The 25,851-nt window shown below is 41.2% G+C and overlaps 1 protein-coding gene across 1 annotated transcript in view; it reads left to right on the top strand.

Moving 5' to 3' along the window:
* The first annotated feature begins 215 nt into the window (after positions 1-215).
* Positions 216-25,851, top strand: part of FRMPD4 (FERM and PDZ domain containing 4) — a 110,984-nt gene continuing 85,348 nt past the window's right edge. Inside the window, exon 1 of the mRNA XM_010581570.1 lies at positions 216-328. Within this exon, the coding sequence (XP_010579872.1) occupies positions 291-328 (38 nt within the window). The 5' untranslated portion in view covers positions 216-290. The remainder of the gene's footprint in view (positions 329-25,851) is intronic.

Below are 25,851 nucleotides of genomic sequence, written 5' to 3'. Positions count from 1 at the left end.
CTGACTGGAAGAATATTACAAACATAAGTAGACCTGCTAACCTGTTTTCCCTTGCCTGGGTTTTGGCTGTATATTTCACAGCTGTGAAAGTATTTGGATGCCGAGTGAGCGATGTGAAATAAGTAAATTGGAAGAATAAATACAACAGACAAATAACTTTTTTTTTTTTTTTCCTCTTCCCCCCCCCCCCCCACCCCCCCCAAAATTGCAGCCACAGGAACAAGTCTTCAGGCTGGCCTCACCCTTCAGGGACCTGGAGCTTGAACCAGGGGACACCTTATGGATGGGAGATGACGGCAAACAGAGATGGAAGAGACTACTTCATCAAGTAAGTGGGCAGTGTCAGCTGTGCAGTCTGCAGCCCTGCTTTTGACTATCTCCTTGGAATCCTAATTCCTGTTTCAGCCCTACACTGCTTTGATTTGTTGCACAGAAATAGTTCTGACTGTACTTTACTGCGCCTTGTTTTGGTACTTGGTTATTTCATTTACCCAAGAAAACGCTGATAATATAAGGACCTGTAATTCGTCAAGGAATTACAGCAAATGTCATTAACAAAAAAATAAAAATAAAAATGCCATGTTTAAAGAATGAGGCAAAAGGTCAGTTCTGACTGAGACTAATAATTCTCCTCCATCTCTGCCATGTGAGCTGTTTGTTTAATATATTCATTATACTTGTAATGAGAAAGTGTATATTTTGATTCTGTATAGTAAATATTCTAATTCTTAGATTGCCCATAGTCCTTTAGCTCTGAATTTAAAGGTTTGCAAAATAAATGTCAATGTGGATGATGTGATCGTAAACACAATTGGCTTTTCCGAGTGAAAACTGTGCATAATTATTCTTTAAAATCACTGAAGTGGCTTGGATAAAATACGGTTTGCTGTTTTAGCAAATGTACTCTTATGTGGCTTTGGAACTTCTTCACTAAAAATGGATGATGGTGAGTTAGCAGAACTGTTGCCTGATTTTGCAGCCTTAATTGCTTTAGCTTACATCCCATTTTTAAGGCTAGCATTTTGATTCTGCTCATGTGAAGGGTTGCTTTTTTTAATTGTTATTTCATTTTTATGTTTATCTTTAGAAACTCATAGGTGCTTAAAAAAGTTCTGGATGAGAATTACAATTCTTTCCTTCAACACAGAGTAGAAGGATCAGACTTATTTTAAATTGACCATTAAAAGCCCTTAATTCACTCAAGATCCTTCATCTGCAAAAATAGAATTGTACAGCATAAGAGCTCTGCTTTCTCTTCCTCCCTCCTTTGCCCAGGGTGCGTGCCTTGGCTTCCTAGGAGGCATTTGCTTTTGGAGCCAAAGCAAGATTTGTAGCAGCGTGGTGTCCTGCAGGCTTTCAAAATTTAGAGCAATTTCAGACCTGCCCAAATTGGAGCAAGTTGTCTGGGTTAATGAGGGCTCAAAAGCTGACTTTGAAATGTCGTTTTCTTCCTTGAACAAGTATTTGTCATGCTTTGCATGTCTGTAAGACACCGGGTGCAGCACTGGACAATGTGAAGCTGAATGCCAGGCACGATATAACTGTATTAGCATAGGTTTTCTGCCTGAACTAATTAGGCTTGTCAAGAAGTACAGGTGAGCCTCCAAAGTACTGTGCAGATATGACTCTGCTTCTTCTGTTTAGTGAAGGGACCTGCACACCTTGGGTGTCCATTTTTTCTGCAGACTGTTGGTGTTTTCTCCTCTGTGTGACTGAGATTAATTTGAAAAATTAATATCCTGCTTCTGAAGACAGGCACCACATTTGATTCCTTCTCTTTTCTCACTGGTCACATAATGGGATGCTGCACTTGTTATGTAGCTATAAACAGCTGCGGTTTACAAAATGCAGTGCATTAGTATTCATTAATTTTGCAATTTGGGAATGTTTTCTAATTCTCGGCAGCTAATGATTATTTTGTTTATTTTTTGGATTGCCTTTTAGTACCTTAAAGTGCCATATCCCTCTCTCAAATGCAGAAAACTGCATCTAGGAACAAAAATCCATAACAGGCAGTGCCAAATTATGCCTTAAGTAATGTTAGGCTTGTTGTTGTTGTTTTGTTGTGGTAGTTGGTTTTTTTTTCCATGCTCTTATAAGGTGCTTGCTCTCCATTCTCTTTCGGGCCCTGGTCTTTCTTCCATTTTTCTCTGCATGTGGGAAAAAAATAGGCTGCTTTAAGGGGTGTAGAGAATGAGACCTCTGAGGAAGCTGATCTGCAGAAGCCTTTGATATTTTGTGCCAGGCTTTCTTACCCACCAATATATGAGAGCAGTCTTAGGTGCAAGTTGATCAATGCCTCGTACGTACACGTTGCGTGAGTTATAGTACATATTCTTGTATCAAATGTTTTAAAGGAACAGCATTGGCTGTAACACATGCACTAGCCATGTCTCCGGAGTAATGATGCATCTTACATGAAATGACAGTCCCCTGGGATGCATTAAAAGCCAGTACCTTCAGAAACGGAATGAAATCAGGAACCCATTTGGAACCACGTACTGCTGTACCAAATCACCAGCTATCCACCGTTACTAGTGAACATCAGCCCAGGTAGCTACTATGATGTGACTGGGTAGTTACGTGACGTATATCTTCATTGTAGAAGAATGACCAAAGTCTGAATATACCTAGTGACTTGGCCAGCGATTCCTCTGTCGAGGTATGTGGTACCTGTCCTTACAGTGCCTTTTATTTGGCCAAGGAGAAGCCCTCTCTGGCTTTCAAAATGACTGCTTTTGCAAATACTACATGAAACCACATAAATGAAAACTGAATTTAATTTTCTTTCCTTCATTTTTCACCCCTGGATTTTAGGAATGAAATAGTGAGATGATGGTTGACAGTTATGTCAATAAAGGCAGGAGAGAGATCAGCAAGATAGCATCTCATATTGTCTCCAAGGCTTTTTATAGCCATACAGATTAACAAATTGCATCACACTGAAGGAGAAAAAGCAATTCAAATCCTTCGCTTGGTTTTGATTAAAGATGTATAAACCAGGTATTATCACAATGAAACGTGTGCGTGAGTTCTGTACAAGCAAATAACATAATTCATAGCAACATTAACTGCTTTTTAGTTAAATAATTTACTTCATGCCATATGTACATATCCATTCAACTGTAAGCAGACATATTGTAATTTTGAAATTGTGGGAGGAACAGAGAATCCAGGAGAATCTTTTGGTGAAATGAAAAGTAATTATATAGTGTTGGTGCAAATGCTTTAAGGCATGAATGGGAAGAGAAGTTTATTCTTTCTGCTGAAGCAAATTTGGTTTCTTTCAAATTTCTGAAAGCCCCAATGGCCTGAGCTAATCAAGCACAGCTTCCATTGCCAGGCAGCGCTTTTGTAAGAGTGTGTGCAGAGCCTTTTATCAAAATATTTTGAGATGTTGCTATCGATTCATTATCTCTTCTGTACAGATGGCACAACTGGGGTCATTTTGCCAACCTCTAAAACACTTTTTCTTAAGTTTAGGCCATGGTAAATTAAAGTTTCAGAACTTCACCCATTCCCTTTTAACTTGCCACTTTTACTTGAAATAGCCTTATGAGATAAGTAATACATTTCAGTATGGGAGGATGACAATCATCTAGTATTCTTCCAGTGTGTTTCTGTACTGCGCAAGCTGTATTAAGATGGACCTTTAACATGAAATAGTTTGCAGTGTATATCTAACCATTTTAAAGGCCTATTTTCTTTGCATTTATGATATACACTGTGTAGCTTATGATTATGAGACATTTCTGTAACACTGGTTTTAATACAAATATGAAACTTAATGAGAATGTGTTTGGTGTGAATATAGGGTTTCAGGGAGATAGCATGCAAAGCAGGAAGGTTTGGGCTGATTTTGTCCACAGAGGGTTTAGCCTCACGGCAATTTCAGCTTGCCTAAGTCGCCACCGCTATGATCTTACTGATTTTCAGACCTGTACATTTTTGCCCTTTCCATTGTGTCAGTCTTGCTGCTTGTCAGACCTGAAGGGGAGTTGGTAGAGGGAAATAAACTGGCAAAAGCTAATAAAAAATGAATCCTACAGAGAAAGCTATTAATTTTATGTCAGTTTAGCTCCCTAAGCCAGTGTTCCACATGGTCCCACAGAGTTGCAGAATAGTTTAAGATGGAAGAAACCTCTGAAGGTCAGCTGGTCCAGCCTCCTGCTTGGAGCATGGCTCATGCCAGGCGATGAGCAGCTTTACTGACACACTGAAATACCTGACTCGTGTGGGAACAAGGCTGCAACCGACTTGTGTTGGCTTAAGCTGCCTTACAGCTGCAGTCTAACGTGCAAGTTGAAGTAACATTTGCTGCCATGGAAAGTCACACCCTTTTGATTCCTATTCCTGTTTAATTCCTAAGGTCAAAGGTGCTTTGGTGTTTTTGTGGATCTGGCTGCTATCATTCAAATAAAGACTAGAGTCTGAAATGGAATTAACTGAAAGGAAGCGTAGCTCTTCCTATGTGGACTCAAAGCACAGTGGTCCCACTAAGGAGTAGTTAGTTATTACACTCTTAAAATAAATTTTTAGAGGTGTCTGTTAGGTCACCATGTTGCCATATCCTTATTTGCAAGAGATGCTATTGATCATGTTTACTTTAACTCTTGTTATTGCCTCAGAGAGGATGACAAGGTCTGTCTGCGTTACCAGTTTGATTTCCTCCCTATTTTACTCCAAGGACCCTGACCATCTGTACTTCATGCATATTAGCTTGCTTCTGTGCTCCACTCTGGAATAAACTGAGCAAACAGCTGGGACCCCAGGCGTGAAATAAAAGACAGCACACCCAGAGATCAAAGCCTGCAGCATTACTGCTTGGCTTGAAACCACAGGTCAGTCCCCAGAGCACACAGCAGAGCTGGGAGAGACCTACTTGTCAGAAGTCTTTCCGAATTCTGTTGTGTTAGTATGACATGGTTGCTATGCCAGTTGAACGTGCCACAACATATTTTGATATCTTGAGCATCTGCTGTTGTTTTTCACTGGTGCTTTTGTATTTAGTAACACTAAGTTCTTCCAGACTTCTTCCAGGTGTATCTGGCAAACTGAATTCTTTTTTCCTCTAAGGTATGTTATCCTGCATGTAATATCAGCTCCATGATTTTTGGCTTGTGAAATCATTACATTTTGGTTGTCCTTCCTTGTCTTAGTAACTATGCTGTTCCCCAAATATGAAATTCTTGAATGCCAACTTTTGCCTTATACTTAAAACAGAGGTTAATGTGTTTGTGTTCTTTGGTAGCTAGTGCAGCTCACAACATCCTAAATTCTTGAAGCACAATATTTCTTTACAATACAGCAAAGCCATGTTATCCTCCTATACTCAAATACTTATCTAAATTTTCTTTAGTAGTCTTCAACTTACTCTTGCAGCGCTTGCTCTGCTTAGAAGAGGAAGCTCATTGAAGTTTCTGAAAGGTGGAGTGCCTCCGTGCGTGTTGCGTGCATCCTGTCTGGTCTGCGTGGTCCTCCTTGTACACCCAGTTCTCATAGCTGGCCAGCTGTGTGGAATGGCAGAACACAATCGTTGATGATATTAATGGCATATCAATCAAGCATCCTGCTTATTAAGGGCCACTAATTTATGCCAGATGCAAAACTGAGGCTCACAGCCTGCTAATCAGTTTACTCCAAAATAAATAAGCACGGAAGAGGATCAGACTTTTTTTTTTTTTTTTAATTTTCTTTGGTGTGTCTAGCCCTACCCCAAACCTTCTTGTCCATACGTTCTGCAGGTTGTACATGCCTATCGGTGGTTTAGTCCATTCTCAGAATATTTCTCTGGGGTTTACTCTGTCGGAAGGTTCTGAAAACAATCAAAAGATATAAAATATAGTGAAAGCCTTGATTGTTGTTGCAGTATTGTTCATCTTCCTGGGTTTTGAAAAGGCTGCTGTTATTTGTACCTACGACTACCTTAGTACCTAAGGCCATAATGAAAGTTTAAAGCCACAGGAGCCACCTTCTGCCCTGTAGGTATGGTGTTATATAGCACTTTACTGAATGCATTACACTCCATCTCTAAGTACAGAAACAATGTTGACTAGGTTCACTGAAGGATTTATGTGGCATTCGCAAAAACAGGAGCAACATCGCTGCTGCTGCTCTGTCCTCCCCCAGCTGGCATGAGAGCACTTGCACTTATGTAGGCTGTCGAAAAGAAGATTCATTTCCTTCTCTTTCCGATTCAGATGAGGGATGTGAATGGAGGCTCTCTGTGTGCCAGGATAATGCCTCAAGCCAAAGGCTGACTGCGGTGTGCCGCTTCGGGCATCTCCACTCCCAGGTGAGGAGCCGAGGGAGCAGGCAGTGGAATCACGCTCTCTGGCCCAGTTATTCCCACGTCCCTAAAAGGGACATCCAATGAGATTGAATGGCAGGCAGTTTAACGGTGATAAAAATAGTACAACCTATATAATTAGCAAATATAACTCTCAGCTACAGGTTACAGTAAAGCCTAAAATGCTTCATAGGATTCAAATGTACATTTGCAATATACATTTGTAACGAGACTTCCACTATTAAATGACATAGGATTAAAAAAAAAAAAAAATTAGAGCAGATATAAAATCATATGTTTCAGACAAGCGGGTGAGTCAGCTGCTGACTGCCAAGGGCTAGGACGAAACTTCCTGTATTAATCAGGTTATTCTATAATTACAAGATTTCTTGCACCTTCCTCTGAAGCAGGTACTGAGTGCTGTCAGAGAAAGGATACTGGACCAGGCGGACAACAGGTCTGATTGGTATGGCAATTCTTGTTTTTTTCTCTCTCTCTCTCTTTTTTTTTTAATTCCCTTGTCACTAATATGGACTTTTGATATGAATAGTGTGCTATTAGAGAAGGAGTTCTGCTATGCTCCTTTCAGACTGCATACAAATTTGCTTTCTGTTGCTGAGGGTTTGACCTGCTCAAGGACAGGATCGTATGGTGGAAGGGGGAGTGGGGCTAGAAGAGACAAGCAGCAGCAGGGACACACAAACACAAATGACTTTTTAAAGCAAACCTGAATAATTAGAAAGGAGAAGGAGGAAAATTATATAGCAACCTGTTTGTGTCGGTGGTCTGCCTAGAGACAACTCAGGCATATGGTGAAAAAGAAAGTATTGTGAAATCAGCTCAACCTCCTGAAGAGAGAGGATGTTTTAACAATCATCCTTTCTTCACAGAGAACTGTTGCTCTAGCCATAAATACGGCAGGCATAAATATGACAGACAAAATGATGTTAATATCGACTGGGATAAATCATTGTTATAATGGAGGGAATAATAGCAAGGAGATGCTGGTTTGTGGGGTTATTTTATCTTAACTAGAGCATGGAAAAACGGAGAGTTCATTGCATTGTAAGGCAGCTGTACCTAAGCCAGTTGCCGTGCAGTAATTCGGGAGCCAGCCCCAGCAGCGTGGCTTCTTCCCTATTTGCTGGGTCGCCCTTTCCGAGTCCTCTCTGCACACACGTGCAACCATCACTTGCTGAACCAAGAGGATTCCTCACACTGGAAAGGTGAGGGGAGTTACACAAGAAGGTATGAATGTAGGTGGGACTACTCAGAAGAGAAGAAGCTTTTGCTCAGTCGTTAGCCTGGGGTTGCTTGGATGTAATTGTGCCTAAGTGGAGTACAGGGAATCGCGTACTTCAGGCCTCTGTAACAGCACAGATTTCTGAACTGTGTTTCTGATTTAGTCTCTAGTGTTTTCTCCAAACACAAACTGGATGGGGACACCTTGAAATTCAGAGAAGTATTGCATCCTGAAAACTCTTATTCTTGTGGGTTTGAAGGTAGATTAGGAAGTAGAATAAAACTTCTGGAGCAGAACCTGTATAGAAAAAAAAAAAAAAAATCAAGGTATGTTAACCCAAGGTCACAATATATGGAGGTGAGAAAGGTACCCTTCCTGGGAGCGTAAAACAAATTAATTCTTGTGAAAAGTTTGCGTGAGAATGATAGCCCCAGTCGGAGTCTGCTTTTTCAAACATCTCTCTTGTAAAACAGAGTGTGGTCCCTACAGAATCGAGATTCAAAGCTTCAAGGTCTGGTTCTGCAAAGCCATGCAGGTGGTTGGGAGAGCGGTGGTGGTTCCTAAGAAGCTGTAAGTCTTATCTCGGGTCACGTGCTGGTATCCCCAGTGGTGCAAACACAGAGGTTCTGCATATGAAATAGAACCAGGCTAGTTGATAGCCTTTAAAAAGAAAGAGGGTAAAGCAGTCCCTGAAACACCAGAAAGGTAGAATGATCCTGCAGGCTGTACCTTGGGGCCTTAGTGGCCACAAGCTTGGAAAAAATAAATTAGGTAAAGCTTTCTGATACTCGGTGATGGAACTGGGACCTTTCACAGCAAAGGCTAGGTGAAATTTCCCCCAGGCCTTCAGTTGCGGCATTAAGACAAAAATGCGCTAAAGCCAGGTTATAGAGCAGAAAAAAGGAGTGAGTATTATCGCAGTATATTGCTGCTGTTTAAATAGCACAGATGAAGAACACCAGTTCATCATAGTGTACGTACAGAATTTAAAACAAGTTTTCTAATATGTTATGCTGTGCCAGGAAATGCCATATTGACGATGCTTTCCAGCAGTCATTCATATACTAAGGCACTGCATGCTGAGGTATATAAAAGCCAGCAGAGAAACTGTATTTATCCTTTTGGCTTCATTTCTGTCATATTAATATATTTACAGTTTTCTGTAAAGAAAATCAAGTAGAAGCCTACTGTAAAAGGTTCTTATCTGGATTGTTATTGTAGAACAGCAAGGTAATTTGTTTTAGAAAGACAAAATGATACTACCAACAAAAGCTTACTGAATTTTAATTCTCATTTAGGTTTTAATTGCCCTTCTTACAATAAAATACTGCTTAATTATACTCCAAATGCTCAGCTCCCAATCTAATGGTAAAAATCTTCATATTATGTATGTTGTCATATATGTGTAAGATTAAAGTAAAGAAATAGTTTAACAGAACTCAAATTAATCTACTCACTGACAACAATATGACTCACTGCAATATTTTGAAAGCCATTTATCTAATGTTCGCTAGGATCCTGTGCCGTTCCACAGAAAAACTTCAATTTAAAATAAACCAATCAAACTGGGTGTCTGTGCAATTAAATATCACCATGGTAACGGGGATTAAGCACACAAGGTAAAGACCTGCTGACAGTGCAGAGATTATTTCAAGTTTCTTACTCTTCCAGCAGTAGCCAAATGAATTTACATTTTCTGTATTGAACACTGGGAGATGTAAAATGAACGAGATTGAGGTACTTGTGTGGCGTCTTGGGACTTCAGAGAATATTTTCCTGACAGGGGAAGTAATTAGCTGGAATTACAAATAGGAACTCAGCAGACAGTTACGAATAAGCGTTTGCTCATGGGATTTATTTAGCGTTTCATAATTAAAACCTGGAGAGGCATATTATGTAGGATACAAATAGCATGGAAAAACTTTGCCATAGTTTAAGAAATTGAACAGAATAATAACGCCATTTTGCTTTTAATTTTTAAGTGAACTTAGGTTCACTTAGGAAAGATAGTTATTTGCAGCTCTGATATAAAGTAACATTTCTAATGTGTAATATAAATATAAAGTTATAGTGCAGATAGACACACTGATACTCAGTGAAGACATAGGATGATGCTTTAATCAATCCTAACATATTTCTGCTTGTCTCTGGCTCTGTTCCTACCTTTTTCACGTGGATTTATAAAAAATACTGGAGATGCAAATCTCCTGGGGTGTTGAGTTTTCAGCTTTTAGTGGTATGGTTTAGGGTTGGTTTGTTTTTCTTTTCTCAGATTGGCTTTTGATTTGATTATAGGAGAGCTATTCTGATCACAGTGGTATGGTCTCTTACTGCTGCATAAAGCTGAAATACCTCGTCTAAACTGGGAACCTTAATCCCTACCTTTGGTTTATCGGCAAGTCTTCAGTGTGATCGAGGGGTGTTACAGTCATGGGCTCTTCTGTCCAAGAAGTGCCTGCTGGTGGTTTTGGGCTGTGCCAATTTTTCCATGAGATCAGATTTATGAGGATGTCTTCTGTCCCACTTTTCTGTCAACCTGTGAGAGGTGGAACTGAGCTGCCTTCGGTGTGCAAACGATCTGCAGCTCTTCATCCTGTATTATGCAGATATAGGCTCTGTAGTGCCTCTGCTTTCTGAACATTCGGTCAGTGTTTTGAACTCACAAGATGCTGCGATCAAGCTGTATGCTTCCCACCAGTCCTTACTGGTCTGTGGTTGGTCTTGGGATCATGCTGTTCTCATTTGTTGTCTAGGATGGGCTTTCCACCCTTGCAGAGCAGATCTGCTGCTTGGAAAATGTTTTGAGAGACCTGGTGGTAGATCAGCCCACAACTGTACCTTTTCTGCGAGAATCACAACTTGCCAAACCTGTCAGAGTGTGTTTTGACGTCTGGTTTTGATTATGGGAGTCTCTACAGTCTTTGACGTCTTTGGTTCCCTATTCATTTCAAGCATAAGCTTAGGTGTCTGTGTGTAAACAGTTTTTTTAGCTCCGCTATTATGAAAAGACATTGCTTCAATTTTACTGGTTGTCTGACATCCAGTTTTGTTGGCTTTATGTTAAAATGCCTGTCCTTGCACGTTGAGATGAAATTTGTTTTTTCGCATCTTGGGATGAAAAGCCTTTGTTAAAGATTCATGATAAATCCTGCAGTTATATCAAAAAATCATTGCATCTGGTGAGTTCCTAAAGGAGGAGATGAATACTGAGCACATTTTGTAGGAATGAGCGTAGAGAGTATCTGTTTATGGTGGCACTCTTTCGTCATACAAAAATGCAGAAGCCCTGTTAAAGTTAGCTCCTGGCATAAGCATCCAGCAAATGTAGAAGGAAGTAGTAGTGAAATATTGATGAAACGTACGGTAAAATCAGAAAGTCAGGGATATACGGGAGAAGTTTCTTAAGAAACGGCTTATGAGGTACAGGAGACAGTTTCTTAGGAGTGCTGTGCTAGATATTGCTGTCCCTGGGCTTGATCAGGTGGGAACAACAGAGTTTTGCCTGGAGTCTAAAGAGGTACTTTATGTTTCTCTTCCTGCTTATAATCCCTTTTGTGCAGCGTTTTCTTTTTGCTGCTGTTTTTATTGTTTTTGTTTAATCCAGTTAGTGCCTTGAGCTGGACAGCAGAGACTTGGCAAAAAGCCATACTGATAAAAGACATTTTGTTTGGGGCCACGAGGGGCTGATTCTGGCAGCTCATAGTAATGACATTTAGGGATTTTGTTGCATGATTCCTGTTGCCAGCATCCCATTAAAATGCAGTTCCACCATTTTAACAGAGTACTAGAGAACGACGAGCTAATGGTCTACCTTTGAAAAGGAAACCATAAAAGGATTAGCTCAACATCGGTGTTGTGTGCTGACAAGTCGCAACTTTCCGGTTGGGAATCTTTTTAGTTAAAACATAAGTATATAAAAATGGAGGTTTCCGTGCCTTCGGACATGGGCCATGATTGCGGCTAGCTTTTGAAAAGGTTCCCCAGAGCGTCACACCATGACAAGCCAGAAGTTTCCAAAAGGCATTGAATAATGCCCGGTCAGAGGAATCCAAACATCTGTATCCTCAAACTCCGTTTAAAAAACAGTCCTGTTAGTTTCCCAACTAGAATTAATTAAAGCAAGCACAAGCTAATGGGCGGATCATAGGACCAGCTGCTTTCGTGGTGTGAGCCTTCAGGAATACAGTTCCTGAAGGAGGAACCCTATCACCTGAACATAATGTGTAATAGCTGCACAGCTGCTTTTTCAGCCTTGCCTCTGTGACTTGCATAGGCAATTGAGCCCTGTGCCGAAAGCCTGGGTCCCGTTAGGAAGAGCGACAAGACAAGGATTTCCGTAGAGCTGCTCGGAGCGGGAAGCTTGGTTGGGTTGGCTTGTTCCTTTTCCATAAGCTGCTTCTTCGGCAAGCTGTACTTGGAGTCAACTGGCGTTTCCCTGACATCCTAGAGAGAAGGGATGTCAGGACCCCACCTGCTCAGGACCTGGTAAACCAGCTTGCGCTTAGCTTACTGTTACTTGATTTTGTGCTCAAATTAAAAGAATTGACCGGCTGAGCCTCCAGACAAGTTTGCTCAAAAAAATCATGAGTTTGGTCCTTTGTTTTTTTGTTGTTTCTTTGTTTTTATGTTACGGGAGCACGCACAGTCTGCCACATAAAATTGGGATCCTCATGTGATTGGTGGTTATATTTTAATTAGCTGGTGCTAGAAGGATGTTGAATTTATTCTCATTTTTTGATTGCAATTCTGAAGTACGGTAAGTTAAGTGAATTTTTCAAGGAGGGATTTACTGCTACCCTTTCCTCCCCAATCTGTGTCAAAAGTTAAGAATTGCATGCAAATTTTTTTCGTAACTACCATTCAGTGGCAAATTAAAAAGCTAAGCAATCCACATGTTGCCAGGCTAAGTGTTGTGCCATATTTGAAAGTCAAATGATGTTTTCATGTAAATATTAATGATAGAAAAGTGATTTTCTGTAGAGTCTTTGGCTAGATTTACACAGAATACAGCATAAATGCTTCTGCTATGTGGAAGAGAAACCTAACATATGTTTGCACTAACCACCCAGAGTAATACAGGCATTCCCTACTGAGCTTTTAAGTTACTTGGACTGCCTGCCATTCTCAGGCTATCATAAAGCTCAGCATGGACTATCTCAAAATTTATTTGGCTTCTCAAGTAGGTTTTACGACTCAGGCTGATCTCTCTGCTGCCACAGCTAAGCTGCTGCTGGCATCTGACTTTGCTACTTTAAAATTTAGTATATCTGTGCAAGACAGCAGGTACAGGTGGTCTAACGGCTGCATTATAGACAGGCTACCACTGTCAATTAAAAAAAATATTAAAAAATGAAAAAAATCATTGTTTTTACTGGAGAGGTAAATGTGGATGTATACAAGACTAAGGGGGATTCTCAGGGAAAAAACTGAGAGGGAGAGGAGAGAGAGGCAGAGAAAGCCAGGAGTGTTTCCTTCCTTATTGAAAGCACCTGTTTCAAGATTCAGCATGATGGCATAGAGTTGTGTGTATGACAGACACGCACACACACACGTATATATTTATATACACACACATATATGTATCTCCTCCATTTGTACAACAATTCTTGCTGATAATAAGAAAAGAATTTTTAAAAGTGTGTTATGTTTTTAAAGAAGACATTTTTAATCATCTGGGTTTATAGTCTAATTTATAAAGTCTCAAATCTTAGAGTGATGTGCACGCACCGGAAAACTGCGGGAAGAGAGGCATAATTAGCTGAATAACCACATCAGTAAAGACATTGCAAAAAAGCAACAAATGTGCAAGGAATCAACACAGAAAGCTTCTTGCAAAGCAGAAACTAGAGGACGGAAATGAGATATGCACAAATTCAGTAAGAGTTGCTTCTTAAAAGAAAATGTTAAAACACCTTGCAAGTGGCTCTTTATCCATATAAAGGATAAGCAAAGGAGAAATGGGGGGATTCTGTGTAGAGAGCATACAAGAACACAGCAAAATTCAAAGACACCACTGAGGATTATTAGCAAAATTTTCCCAATGATCTAGAAGTATGTGTTCAAAATGACTGAGGAGAGGAATCTTGATTTATTAGCTGAATTGCTGAGAGACATCCAGGTGTTGTCATTTGGGTATGTCAATGGCAAATGCCATTGTGGAGATAGGGAAGTATTATTAATTGTGCTTAGACATGTTTGAGAGGGGGGATTCAAACTGTAACAAATGTAGAAAATGCTGTTAGGATGATTAGGGGAGGGGAAAAAAAATCATTACATGAAGAGAGACTAGAAGGCATAGATTTGTCTAATACAGCAAAACTAAGATCAAGAGGGAATAAACACCAGGAAGAAATGCAAAATGTTTAAAACAAAAAAAGATCTGTGGCAAAGAACTAAAGGGATTATACATTTAGATTGCAAGGGAGAAGACCGTTAAACATTAGAGCAATGGAGTTCATTCCCAAGCTTTCAGTCATAGCACTGGGTTGAATAATCCCAAATGGGTTTATGCTGGTCACTGGTAAATATTTAAAGGAGGTTATATCATACCGTTTATATGATACAGTGTAAAACTACAAGGGAACAGAGATGATGGCAAACCAGATCCCCTTCTATTCCTCTTTTCCTGTGAGTCAAGTGGCGCTTCACTTGTTTCTTTAGCATGTAGATGATGAAATTTGAGCAACACGTTTGCAAACCAGACTTTAATCCACTGTATGCCCTTGGAACCTTTTGCAGATATTAATGAAACACATTTAATTATCTCTGTTAGGCAGATTACTCAAGGCAATTTAGATTACCACATAAAAAGTGGAATAAAGATCAGTGTTTTTAGTAAGCATATGGGTAATAAAAGTACTTAAATGGGATGGTATTCAGGGAGATGATATGATTTGACCAGGCTTTTAGATAACTGTATAAATGCTCTTTTCTAAATGCTGTCACAGAATGATGAATTATAACTCTATTTTAAAAAATACTTCAATTGAAAGATAGGAGAAGAAATATTTTTCCGTAAGTGTTTATACATAGTGTCAAGAAAATGTTTTTCTTTTTCTGGAAAGTGGATGTTACCATCAATCTTAAAGTGAAAAACATGGAAGTGGGCTGCAAATATAAGGACAAGTTAAACAAATCAGGAGTATTGCTTGCTGGCAGTTTTGAGTTTTATACTGTTGCCTGATAATAACCGGGATGAGTTACTAATTTCATCAGGATATGTTGGCTGTCCTCTTCTGCCCACCGTTATAAAAAAAGTAATTGGTAATATCTGATACAATTTTTTTTGAAGTGCCATTTAGGGAATCCAGTTGCTTGTGTGAACTTCTGCATAACTATGGTAAATACATTAAATGATGTAAGGGCTGTGACATTTTTGAGTGAGTAGGCTTTTACTGCCATTAATATAAATGGTAGTGCTTTGGGAATGTGCTAGTTTGACAGCTCTACAGAGAGTCAAAAAACAACAATTTGAATTAATTTGGCATGTACATGGCACACATTGCCAAAGCCTCTAGTTCAGGCATCCTGTGTAATAATAAAGTTCTTTCATGTAACGCTGCAAGTTACCTTCACACAGGTTATTGGGTTTGGATTTTGGTGGATTTGTTTGTTTGTTTTAAAGACTGACTTTTATTTTCAGTGTTAAATATCAATAGCGTACTTTTGTTGGCAGTTACAGACAACAGTTCCCTTGAAGAGGCCCATCAACAACTTGGGATGTTGCAGCGCAGGCCCTACAGTGCCTACCACAAGTACCCAAAGAAGAGCTGCACATTTCGAGGAAGTAGAGATATAAAATAGTATCAAACAAGTTGAGGGTATTGGAGCAAGGCAACAGGCTACGTACGGTCAGCATGTTCTGGTGTATATTTTACATGCTGCACCAGACCTCTTTTCTAACTGGGCCAATGTCTTCTTTCCATCCTTCTCCTAATTTGTAGAATACTAATGCTCTTCATGAGTTCTCAGATTTTTCATTCTTATCACGTATATTTTATATGTTACTGTTTCAATTAAAGTAGCACAACTGAAATAATGCTAGTCAAACGCAGAAGATGCTTTAAGAGAGGACAAGCCGGTGGCCCTCTAGACCAAAGGGGATTCCTCCCACCCTGGTCTGATAGCACCGGGCTGCTGCAGTTCCCTGTCCCCAGGTCCAGCCCACGGTGAGACTGAGCGTGCCAGCCCCACGTGCACGCACACACGCTCTGTACAGACATCGCCAACCACCAGAGTCGCACATACAGGCAACCAGCACCTTTACGGGCACCACGTTGTCATAAACAGCACTCGCATCAACATGAAGAGCACAAATGGCCACATCCCGTTCCTATGCGTCAGCAAATCAGGCTTGAAGCTTGCTGTCAGATCACACAGGCACATGAACATGCCCCATGTGTGGGCACAAGTGGGTCTTTCCAATAGCTGATCCACACCAGTGGTCTCGACTCTTGGTCCCTGGTCTCTCTGGCAGCTGAGTCGCAGACCTCCTGTCCTACCTGCTGCCTGGTCTGAATCGAAGGTTGATAATCTCTGTCTGTCTCTCTCACACACATGCTCTTATGCATGGTGTGGGAGCGTGCTCACACAGAAAATAATTAGGATTAGAGTTTAATCAGAAGATAGGACAGGCTGGTGATCAGGCGAAGGGCCTGGCTGGACAAACGTGCTGGCCACCAGCTTGCCTCTGTGCAACCAGTCCCTTTGATTCCCTCTTCTCTCCATTGTCTCACACTTGTTCTTCCCCATCTACCTTCATCCGTCCTGTTCTCCACCCTTGTTTCTTCCCAATGAAACAATGCACCCCTCATTACTTTCCCCCATTGGTTCCACTTCCATGACATCTGTCCCCAGATTTGGTGTTTGTGACACCGTCACCTAGATACTGTCAGCCTTGCAGAGTAAGACCAATACAGTCCCCTCGGCGTTCTTGGCCTTCCAAGTCCGGATCCCCTCCGACGTGGTCGTCTTTCACTTGGGTCCCCCTCACCTGCCCAGGAATCCCAGCCAGCCCCCATGGTGCTCGCTGTAACTTTTGGCACTTCTCACAGCTGTGTGTTGCAGCCAGCTGTTTCTCTTGACGTGCCCGGTAGTTTTTCGTGGTCAATTAGCTGAACCTCAATCTCTCTGCTGATTAAAAAAAGAAAATAAAAATGATCCATTATGAAAACAGAAGTTACTGTATAGGCCAAAGAGGTGTCAATTCCAAATTCTGCCCATAACCATTAAATTCTGGGGGGGGGGGGGAAAGGTGGCACAGTATGCCATAAGTTAGAAGGAAAGCTTTGGTCTCCTTTTTTCAGTGGTGTTTGGGTTCTAATTTTGCATTATCACTATTGTATTTGAATCCTTTCCAACAGTACTTCAGGAACTGTAATATTTTTATTTATATGTGCTTTCTCTCCAGCAAATAAGGATGGCTATCTAAGCCAGATAATGTAGATTTTTTTAAAAGATACACTGCTTTAATGCATGTTGCAAAATCTCAGAAGCACTGAAATGAAAGTACCAGCCTCTGCTTGGTCTCGTTCCCTCTACAAGGGCTGCTGAATAAGTCTCATCTACACACCCTTTTTAGTTATTTGTAACTTTACCGTGCCTTCTTTGACTGGGCTGATTTTTTTTGTTCCACTTGCTTTTCTGAGACCTAATCGGTATTTTGAGGAACATCTTCCCTTTCCTGGAAAAAACAGAAGTTGTTTTGCCAAAGTTCATTACAAAGCTTGGTTCCTGGTCTTTGAGACAGGTGTTTGAACAGTGACCTGCACATCACCTTTCAGCCAGGGATGTCATTTCTGATGTTGCTGTGAAGTTCCCCCATGTTAAGAGCCTTTTGAAAATTTTAGAAATTGCCACGCTGAGTAGAATGTGGAAACCGAAATCTCCAAAAAAGCATCCATGCAGTGTGTCCAAAAATTGCATGGCTACAAAGAAGTATGCCAGTAATGGCTGCTAGGAATCAGAATGGAGAGCTGACGAGGAAGCTAGGGAAGAGTAGGGACAATACAATTTGAGGAGGAACTACTGTGAGTGGCAATGCTTGGATTACCCGTGTACAAGACAGTCATTAGGAAACAGGAGAGGAGGAGGGTTAGCTGGAGAAGAATTGATCTGACAAGGAGTTGGGATGTGGAAAGATGGAGCATGGAGGAAGTAACAAATGCCATCTGTAATTTTTTTGTAACACAGTGGCATTGACTCGTGATCCAGTTATGACCTGTAATAATCCTTGCTACAGTTCTGCAGAATTTCTTTCCTTCATGTAGGTCTGGATGCTGTCTGGTTTTATTATAAAGTCTGTGCTTATAAATTCTCTGTGTTTATGCCTGTCAAATGGATAGGAGCATTAGGTCTGCAACATCAATGTTAGTATTTTACCTTGTCAAATGCCCATAACACATAGCTATGTGTTATAAGCAGATATATAGTCTACATTATTAAAATATTATGAGAGTTCAGGAGTGACATGAGTTAAATATTGCAATTCTTGATAATTGAATCAAACTTTGTCTTATAAAATGATATTATTTAGTTGTCCTGAAACTTGACTGCTAGTAGTTAGTTCTAAAGTATTCATTTCATGCTGCGTTGCTACCTTTCACAGAGGTGTTATTAATATTTTAATTATGTATACCAGTGCCACTGGCAATATGAGGCCACAAGATGAATACAACAATACAGCTCTCCTGCACAGACTGCATTTGTGTTGTATGTTCTTATAGACCTTTAATTATAATTGCATAAAATCTGTTGTTGAATTCAGACATCAGTCGTCATTATAACAAATAAAGAGCCAGATTCTCTGCTATAAGTCAGCTTAGCTTCATTAACGTCAGCAGAGACCCACTGATTTACAGCAACAGAGATGACACAAAAGCACTTGTTATATTTTACTGCCTCTCCCATGAGTTGTGCTATTGCAGTGTTTCATGACTCCTAGACATAGAATAACAGTTGATTTTTATTTTTTTTCCCCCTGTCTTTTCCTCTCTATGCTTTCATTGTTTTGTCAGGCACTTGAGCTTGAAAATATCCTTCCCTAGTTTGAGTAAGTGTAGGAGAGTGTTCAATATTGTGATGTTTGTCCATAGTTATCGCAGAGGCATTTTAGTTTTTAGTTTCTAATCAGAGATAATAGTCCAAGTGTGTTTGGGGATTCTGTGAATGGTAAGCTGGCTGCCTGTAGCCTTTCTGGCTTCATTCTGCGATCAACCACAGTTAAATGTTTGTGGATGTGAATGGATGTCCTGTCAGCCCCATAGTAGAACCAAAACTGCAAATAATTGAGCACCTACTTTGCTTAATTAGGCCTGCTGAGTTCATTATGGGGACCTTGATGCACTTCCCTTAGCTAAGTGTGTTATGGGGTCATTTTGCTGGATTGGGGTCTCAGTTGTGACTCGGGAAGAAAAAAGACCTAGTCAAAACCTAGGGATCTTCCTGCACTGCAGTCACAGCAATAGTTGCTGTGAATCCTGTGGGCAGCATATCCCAGTCACCCTTAAATGAGCTGGCTCGGGTACCAGTACAGATCTTGCCATGGCAGCACCAAGTTTAGGCTGATGTGAAGCTCAGCAGATCAAACCTGCGCTGTGCTCTGCAATGCAGCAGCCAGGCTTTCCACGGCACCCAAGTGCACTCGTTGAAAAGTGTATACGTTTCAGGCTTCTCACAGCTCAGTACTCAAGTATTCACTTTTATAGATAGTTGTCCTTAATGATGGACTCAAATTTTTAGCCTGACCTAGCTTCTGATGGAAATACTCTCTAGGGATGTAGTAGTCTTTTCTGCATGGGAGAGTCTTATATATTTTGTTACAGTTAACAGGCTCTATGAGAACTTACAGCTATATTCTGTGAATAATTGTATTTTCAGCTTGGTTGCTATTTTGGATCAAATAAAATATAATGTGTGTTACTGTTTCTTCTCTTTCTGGTTGTTCCCTGACTGGAACAAAAAGTACTCCAAAATTCACTTTCTTCTACACAAAATAGCCTATTCACAGCTAAATTCACAGAACTGCCTGAAGACAGGAAACTGCATTTGCTTTTCAAAGTGATTCACGCCTTCCTGTTGGCCAGTTTTGTCCTCTACCTGGTGTGGTAGGGCCACCGTTCCTGCTCCCTGTGCAAGATCACCCAGCACTTGGCATTCCTGGTCATGACAGTACAGCTTCATGTTGCATAAACGTGAATGAAATGCTCACTGAAGCAGAGGTGGGACCGAGTATGACACTTGTCAGATGAGTCATTTGGCCTTGCTTCAGCTTGCCGGTGGGTAATATTTTCATGAGACTTAACCAATGGACTTTACAACGCAGCCTTACGCTAAGGTAACAGTCTTCCTCCAGTACCGTGGGAGCTTGCTTGGTGCCCAGACCGTGGGAAGCTGAGGAAAAAGCTGTTTTTTCCAGCCCTTGACACTGCTTCTCCTGGGCAGGAGTAAGTCCAGTCTGAGTCCCAGATACTTTTCTCCTCTGGTGATCTTGAGTTTTTAGCTCCTCTCCTGTTGATCCCCAGGACAACAGTTTAGCAAGATCAAAATCTGTACCAAACCCCACAGCAGTTAAAGCGGGACCGGCTCATTGCTTTCCAGGACTTTGGTTTTATGGGGGAACTGAGGGATTGCATCTCAGTTGTCCTCTCTTTTGTACTCTCCCGTGGGGAATGTTAGGAGACGGATACTGATAAATCAAGAAAAATCAGTGTTGTGCACATGTAGTGAATGTGAAAATGCAGTAAGATCTGTTCTGACCTCTGAAGCAACCTTCTTTGCTACAGAATAAGCACTTGGTCTTCAACATACTTCTTTGAAAGCTCTTTTTGGAGATCAAATAATTATTTTTCCATTCAGTGAAGTGGAACAAAATGCCACCTTTCAGACTGAAGGCAAGAGAGGAGTCTGAAATGATTAAAACAAAGTTATAAAAATTAACTACCTTGCAACAGACCGTTTATTTTAATAAATCTTCTACTGAGTTGCATTAAAAGATGTTGGTTTTAATTTCTTATGCAAAATTGCTTATAATTCAGTGATTTATTCCACATATACCCCCCAAACATGTTTTCAAAATTAACGTTGTATAAGTCTTTTTTTACCCCAAACACTTTATTATTTCTTCATTTTTCACATTCAATAAGTTTTTTTTTTTTAAAGTAACCACTAATTTTACATGTGTGCTTTAAAGCCTCAAAGAGGGCAATTCAGAGCTTGTGAGAGCATGAAGTGTTTATTGTCTATCCCAAGAAAAGAAGCACTCATCGCTAGACATCTGAAAAATCTTGACTTGTGGTCAAGCATATCTTAATCAAGGTAAACATGAATAATAGTAATAATAGTTACTATTTTTTCTTATTCTGGGCCCAAGTATATAGCTAATGGCTAACACACACCATTACTTTTTGTTGCCAGCATCATGTCTTTTCTTAGGGGATATAGTGTTTGGGAAATGAAGTCATATATCCCATATCTGATTTATGTTCGTATACATACATATGTATACCTACAAAAAACATGGCCTTTTTTTGAGGTCGTTAACTATAAAACTGACTTACTACAAATCCTTAGTTGGCCTATAACGAGCAGTAGCACTTTGCTCATACACTGCCTTGTATTTAAACTGTATTATGTGGTTTGTTCCATTCAGTTCTGTTTATTTTATAAAAGTACTTTGGGCTGTGTTATTTGGCATATATGGAGTAACGCAAGCTGTTTTAAAAATGCGTGTCTCAGGTTAGAGGTGAAAATGTTACTAGATACTATAATGCTTTGCATTTGTAGATGCAAGTGATGGGGGAGAGTCCTCAACAGTCGAAGTGGTGGACGTGGCAGGCGTGCCAAGGGCCGGGGGTGATGGGAACAGAAGGGCCATGGCAATCAGCAACACAAGGCTGAAGTAGAATCACCTGAGGCACACAGGCATGTAAAAAAGGAAGTGCCTGCAGGACAGCCCTTACGTGGAAAATTCTCATGCCCTTTCTGGGGAAAGAGCACGCTTGGGTGCCTCTCTGAAATGCCCCCCCACACACACTAATTCCCACAGCTGGGGGAACAAACTGGAGGAACGTGTGTGTGTATATCTGTGTGCAGGGCTATAACCTCATCGGGGTGATGGAGATGCGTTGGGATAGCTCACACAACTGGAGTGCTGCAATGGGAGGATACAGGCTCTTTGGGAAGGACAGGCTGGGAAGGCAAGGAAGAAGAGTTGCCCTTATGTGAAACGGCAGCTGGGAAGCAAGGAGCTCTGCTGTGGGGATGGCGAGGGGAGCCAGCTCGGAGCTTGTAGGTCAGGACTGGCAGGTAAACCAACATGGGTGATGCTGTAGCGAGGGTACTATAGGCCACCTGATGAGGAGTAGATGAGACCTTCGGACAACTGGAAGTAGCCTCACGTTCACACGCACTGGTCCTCATGGGGGACGTGAACCACCCTGATACCTGCTGGTGTGCAACGCGAAGCGGCGGTTTTGTGGCACGGGTGATCGAGGAGCCGACGGGAGGAGATGCTTTGTGGGATGTCATACCTACAAACAAAGGCAGGCCAGCTGGGGATGTGAAGGTCACGAGGAGCCTTGGCTGCAGTGACCATGATACCGCAGAGTTCAAGGAGCCTGAGAGGAAGGAGCCAGGCAAGAAACAGGGTCACAGCCTTAGACTTCAGGAAGGCAGGCTTTGGCCTGTTCGGGGGTCTGCTTGGAAGAATCACTGGTATCCCATGGCGCTGGAGAGAAGAGCAGTCCAAGGCTGATCTTCAAGGATCACCTTCTCCAAGCTCTAATTTGCTCCATCCCAACAAGGAGTCAGCTTGTGTGGAGGTGAACAAGGAGCTCCTGACTAAATTCAGATATCAAAAGGAAGTCTGCAGAAGCTGGAAGCAGGGAGAGGTGAACCAGGAGGAATAGAGATACTGTCTGACTGTGCAGGGATGGGCTCGGGATAAATTTGCTGTTATCAATTAATTAGCACTAAAGCTGCTACAGGCTTTCTCAACAAGAGCCTGTTGTTTTAGACACCATTGACTTGGAAGCCGCTGTAAATTAAGCAGTACCACCTGATGTTTCCAGGGACGAGAACTTGACGGGGCCATACAGCTGAATTACTAGAATGGTCCTCAGCATGCTTGTGCATGTGCCACTTAACGCTTCCCAAATGAATCCTGGCCATTGGTTGGGATTTGGCGTGGGCTGTGGTCTCTCCCCCCAAGGCTTTTTGGACACGGTACCTTTTGTTGTGGAGGTTAAGAGAGTAACTACAGTGTGAACTACAGAGCACTAATGATGTTGGCACAGGCTGTTCTGTGCCACTTGCTCTCAGTGCCAGGGAACAGCCTCTGGCATAATTAATTTATTAGTATTGCTATAGTGACAGAAATGTTCTCAGGCCAGTAGTGCTTGCATATTATTTGGAAATACACAACAGAGAGGTGGGTGATACTGGGAGCCTTTTAGTCCATTTCCAGAGCATGACTGATTACCAGTGAGAAATACCTGGTATTCATTCTGGGGAATGAAAAATGAGGAAGTACTTAGAGAATGCTTCTATCTTAGTAAAACTCCAATTTTAGTTTTCACTATATACAAATATCCATTTTTGTCCATAATCCAGCTGGCTGAAGTTATTTTTTGCCAAAGGAGAGTTTCTGTTTCCTAGAGAACCCATGTTAAAGAAATTATTTCCTTTCAAGGCTCAATAAAGGATACTTTAAACACATGCTGTGTAAACTTGAAAAGGTGCGCTACGTTGTTATTGAATCTTACAAGATGTAGGATGTGTAATGTTATTACCTAGCTGCTTGAGGCTTTGCATTGGTTAAAAATTGCATGGCAGCCCACAGCCACTGTGGCCATCTGCAAAGGCGATGCCTGTCAATGGCAAGCTTTGGTGGGTAAGAGCAACAGTACTGACAGGGGCAAGTATACTTAAAGGAGAGATTTATCATCTGAATAGCAGAAAGAGTCAGTGAATGGGTTTGTTCTCAAGCTTGATTTATGTGCCGCTGTATCTTGCTTGGCACCTTATTGTTATAATGAATTATTCCTTTAAAGTTGCTTAGAAGACCTTAGAAATTCCTTTAACATATGCAGGCATGTGTCATTTCTCATGATTAGTTAGTTATACCATACTTTGGGTAAACATGAGCAAATCAGCAGGACTTTTCCATGGAAGTTAACCTTTGTCATTGAAGAAGAAAATGCCTTCTTGTTACCTATCGGTTGTATTCAAGAAGAGATCCAAAATAGGGCTGTCTGCTTTTGATTGTCGTGAGCAAGGTTGTGGCATTTTACACTTTTGATATGTGAAAGTAAGCAAATCACCTGTAGCACCACATGTTGCAGAGCTAAGAGGTGTAGAAACTTCATCCATCCAGAAGCTTCAGAGGGGTGTATAGAAGGCTTCATCTACTTTCCATAGATGATTTATCATGATCTGTAGCTGACTGACTGAACAGAGCAGCCAAGCAATACTTTCCAGCTGATACGTTCTGTTATTTATGGCTGAATTTAATCTGATCGAAGATAAGGCAGGATAAGCCTGTATCCAGTATATTATCCAGTATCCCATACTTTAAAAACAATGAGTCAGAAAAGCCCTCCCTGAGAAACAGTGACTAAATTTGTGCTGGTAGTGTTTTTCTAACTGTGATGCATCTAGAAATAGAAGTGAGGCAGTGCTTGTTAACAGAGATAGTATCTTTTACTGGGATGACAGAGGTAGTTTGGAAAAAACCCAAAACAAAAACAAAAACATGCTTTTGGGCGACAAGATCTTCTGGTTAAAAGCTTGCCTGTTTTTCCAGCTACATAAACTGCTCTAATAACTTGTTACTAGGCAAACTGGCGCTCAGAGGATTTTTTTGTGCCTGTAAGCTTATCTTTTTTCATTTACTGCCGTTCTTACAAAAGATACCGTTCCTGCCTAAATAAATAGGTACACTACAGCCTTGCTGTGAAGCAGCATGCCTTCCAGTATACCTGCAGCTTGGTTAGAGGGTGATGAACTTGTTACAGGCAACGTCATTCTTTATAGAGCAGCGGTAAAGAGGTTTGTTTGTAAGGATCTGAGCTCCCCAGAAGCGTATTGGGCAATCGCTGTTGGACTTTGGGTCTGGTTTCCTACGTACTTGCTCAGGGGACAGGCACACACTGGGGAGTGTGCTTCTGGGGTTGTCACTGATGCAGCTGAGCTTTGCTCTTGGGGCTTGCTAGACTAGGAACTTGTTTTGCTGGACTATATTCAGATAGACACAAAAATCATTTTAGAGGTTTCCACGAGAAGAAGACACAGGCGAGTCAGAAGCTGCTTGTCTTGTAGCTTCTCCTCAGTGGATGTGCTTCCCCACGACTTGAGGACCTAGTTCCCAGTCAGAAAGATCTCAGCCCTAATTTGAAAAGACTCCAAGAGCTTGCTGGAGCCAAGGACATCAAATACCTGCTGTAGCAGACTTACTGCTCAGGCTTGGAGGACAGCATGTACCATGGGTTCAAACTTGACTCTACATGCGATGCGTGCTGTACCTCGGCCTTCAGACTGATGCAGGCAGCCCTCAGGGGAGCTGTCTACCTCGTCATCTCCTGGATGACTGGCACGGTGCTCTGAACTCATCAGCATGAGTTCATTCCCTCCTGCAGGACCACTGCAATACAGTCTGTCTGATCGTGGCGTAATTGAGAAATGCGGAAGTTTGTATGAAGGAGGTGACGATGAGAGCAGCGTGTTGGATCTTCATTTGCTGTTTATGGCCTTTGTAGATACCATGAAATAAGTCTTCTCTATATTCTTCTAAGGCTGTAAATAATTTGGGATGGAGGTCATTTTCTTTCCTGAGATCAGGTCATTTGTCCATGATTTCACTTTTTTTGGCACAGAAACGTGTACTGCAATGCTTAGCGCTTACTTGCATTGAAGTTGAGCTTTCAGGGTCTGCTCCAAAAGTAGGAAGGACAAAGTACTGCATCAGATCTTGTTGCTTTCTGATCCAAGCACAGTGTACTTACACAAGACTATTAGTATGCAAAAAACCCGAATATGACTTTTCTTTTTAATGTAGTTATATTGAAGGGAGGGCAGCACTTTACCATATTTAGTAAATACTGCCCATGTTGCTTTGTGCTCAAGCCACCAGCATCATCCATATGATACAATAATTATACAAGATAAGCTTTATTAATGAATTCAGATTTATATGATGGATCTCCTTGCTTTGTAGACCCATCTGCTTTGAAGTTTTTTCTGATCAATCATGAGCTACTCCCATATCCATACCTATTGAAGAATTCTGGTTTTATCTTTTAAGGAGCATGTTTTTCTGGCTCAA

The sequence above is a fragment of the Haliaeetus leucocephalus genome, unplaced genomic scaffold (assembly GCF_000737465.1).
Source record: "Haliaeetus leucocephalus isolate CR32 unplaced genomic scaffold, Haliaeetus_leucocephalus-4.0 Scaffold795, whole genome shotgun sequence".
In the NCBI taxonomy this organism is placed as follows: Eukaryota; Metazoa; Chordata; class Aves; order Accipitriformes; family Accipitridae; genus Haliaeetus; species Haliaeetus leucocephalus.
The sequence above is the reverse complement of the archived record's forward strand: the minus strand, read 5'-3'. Positions and strand labels throughout refer to the sequence as shown.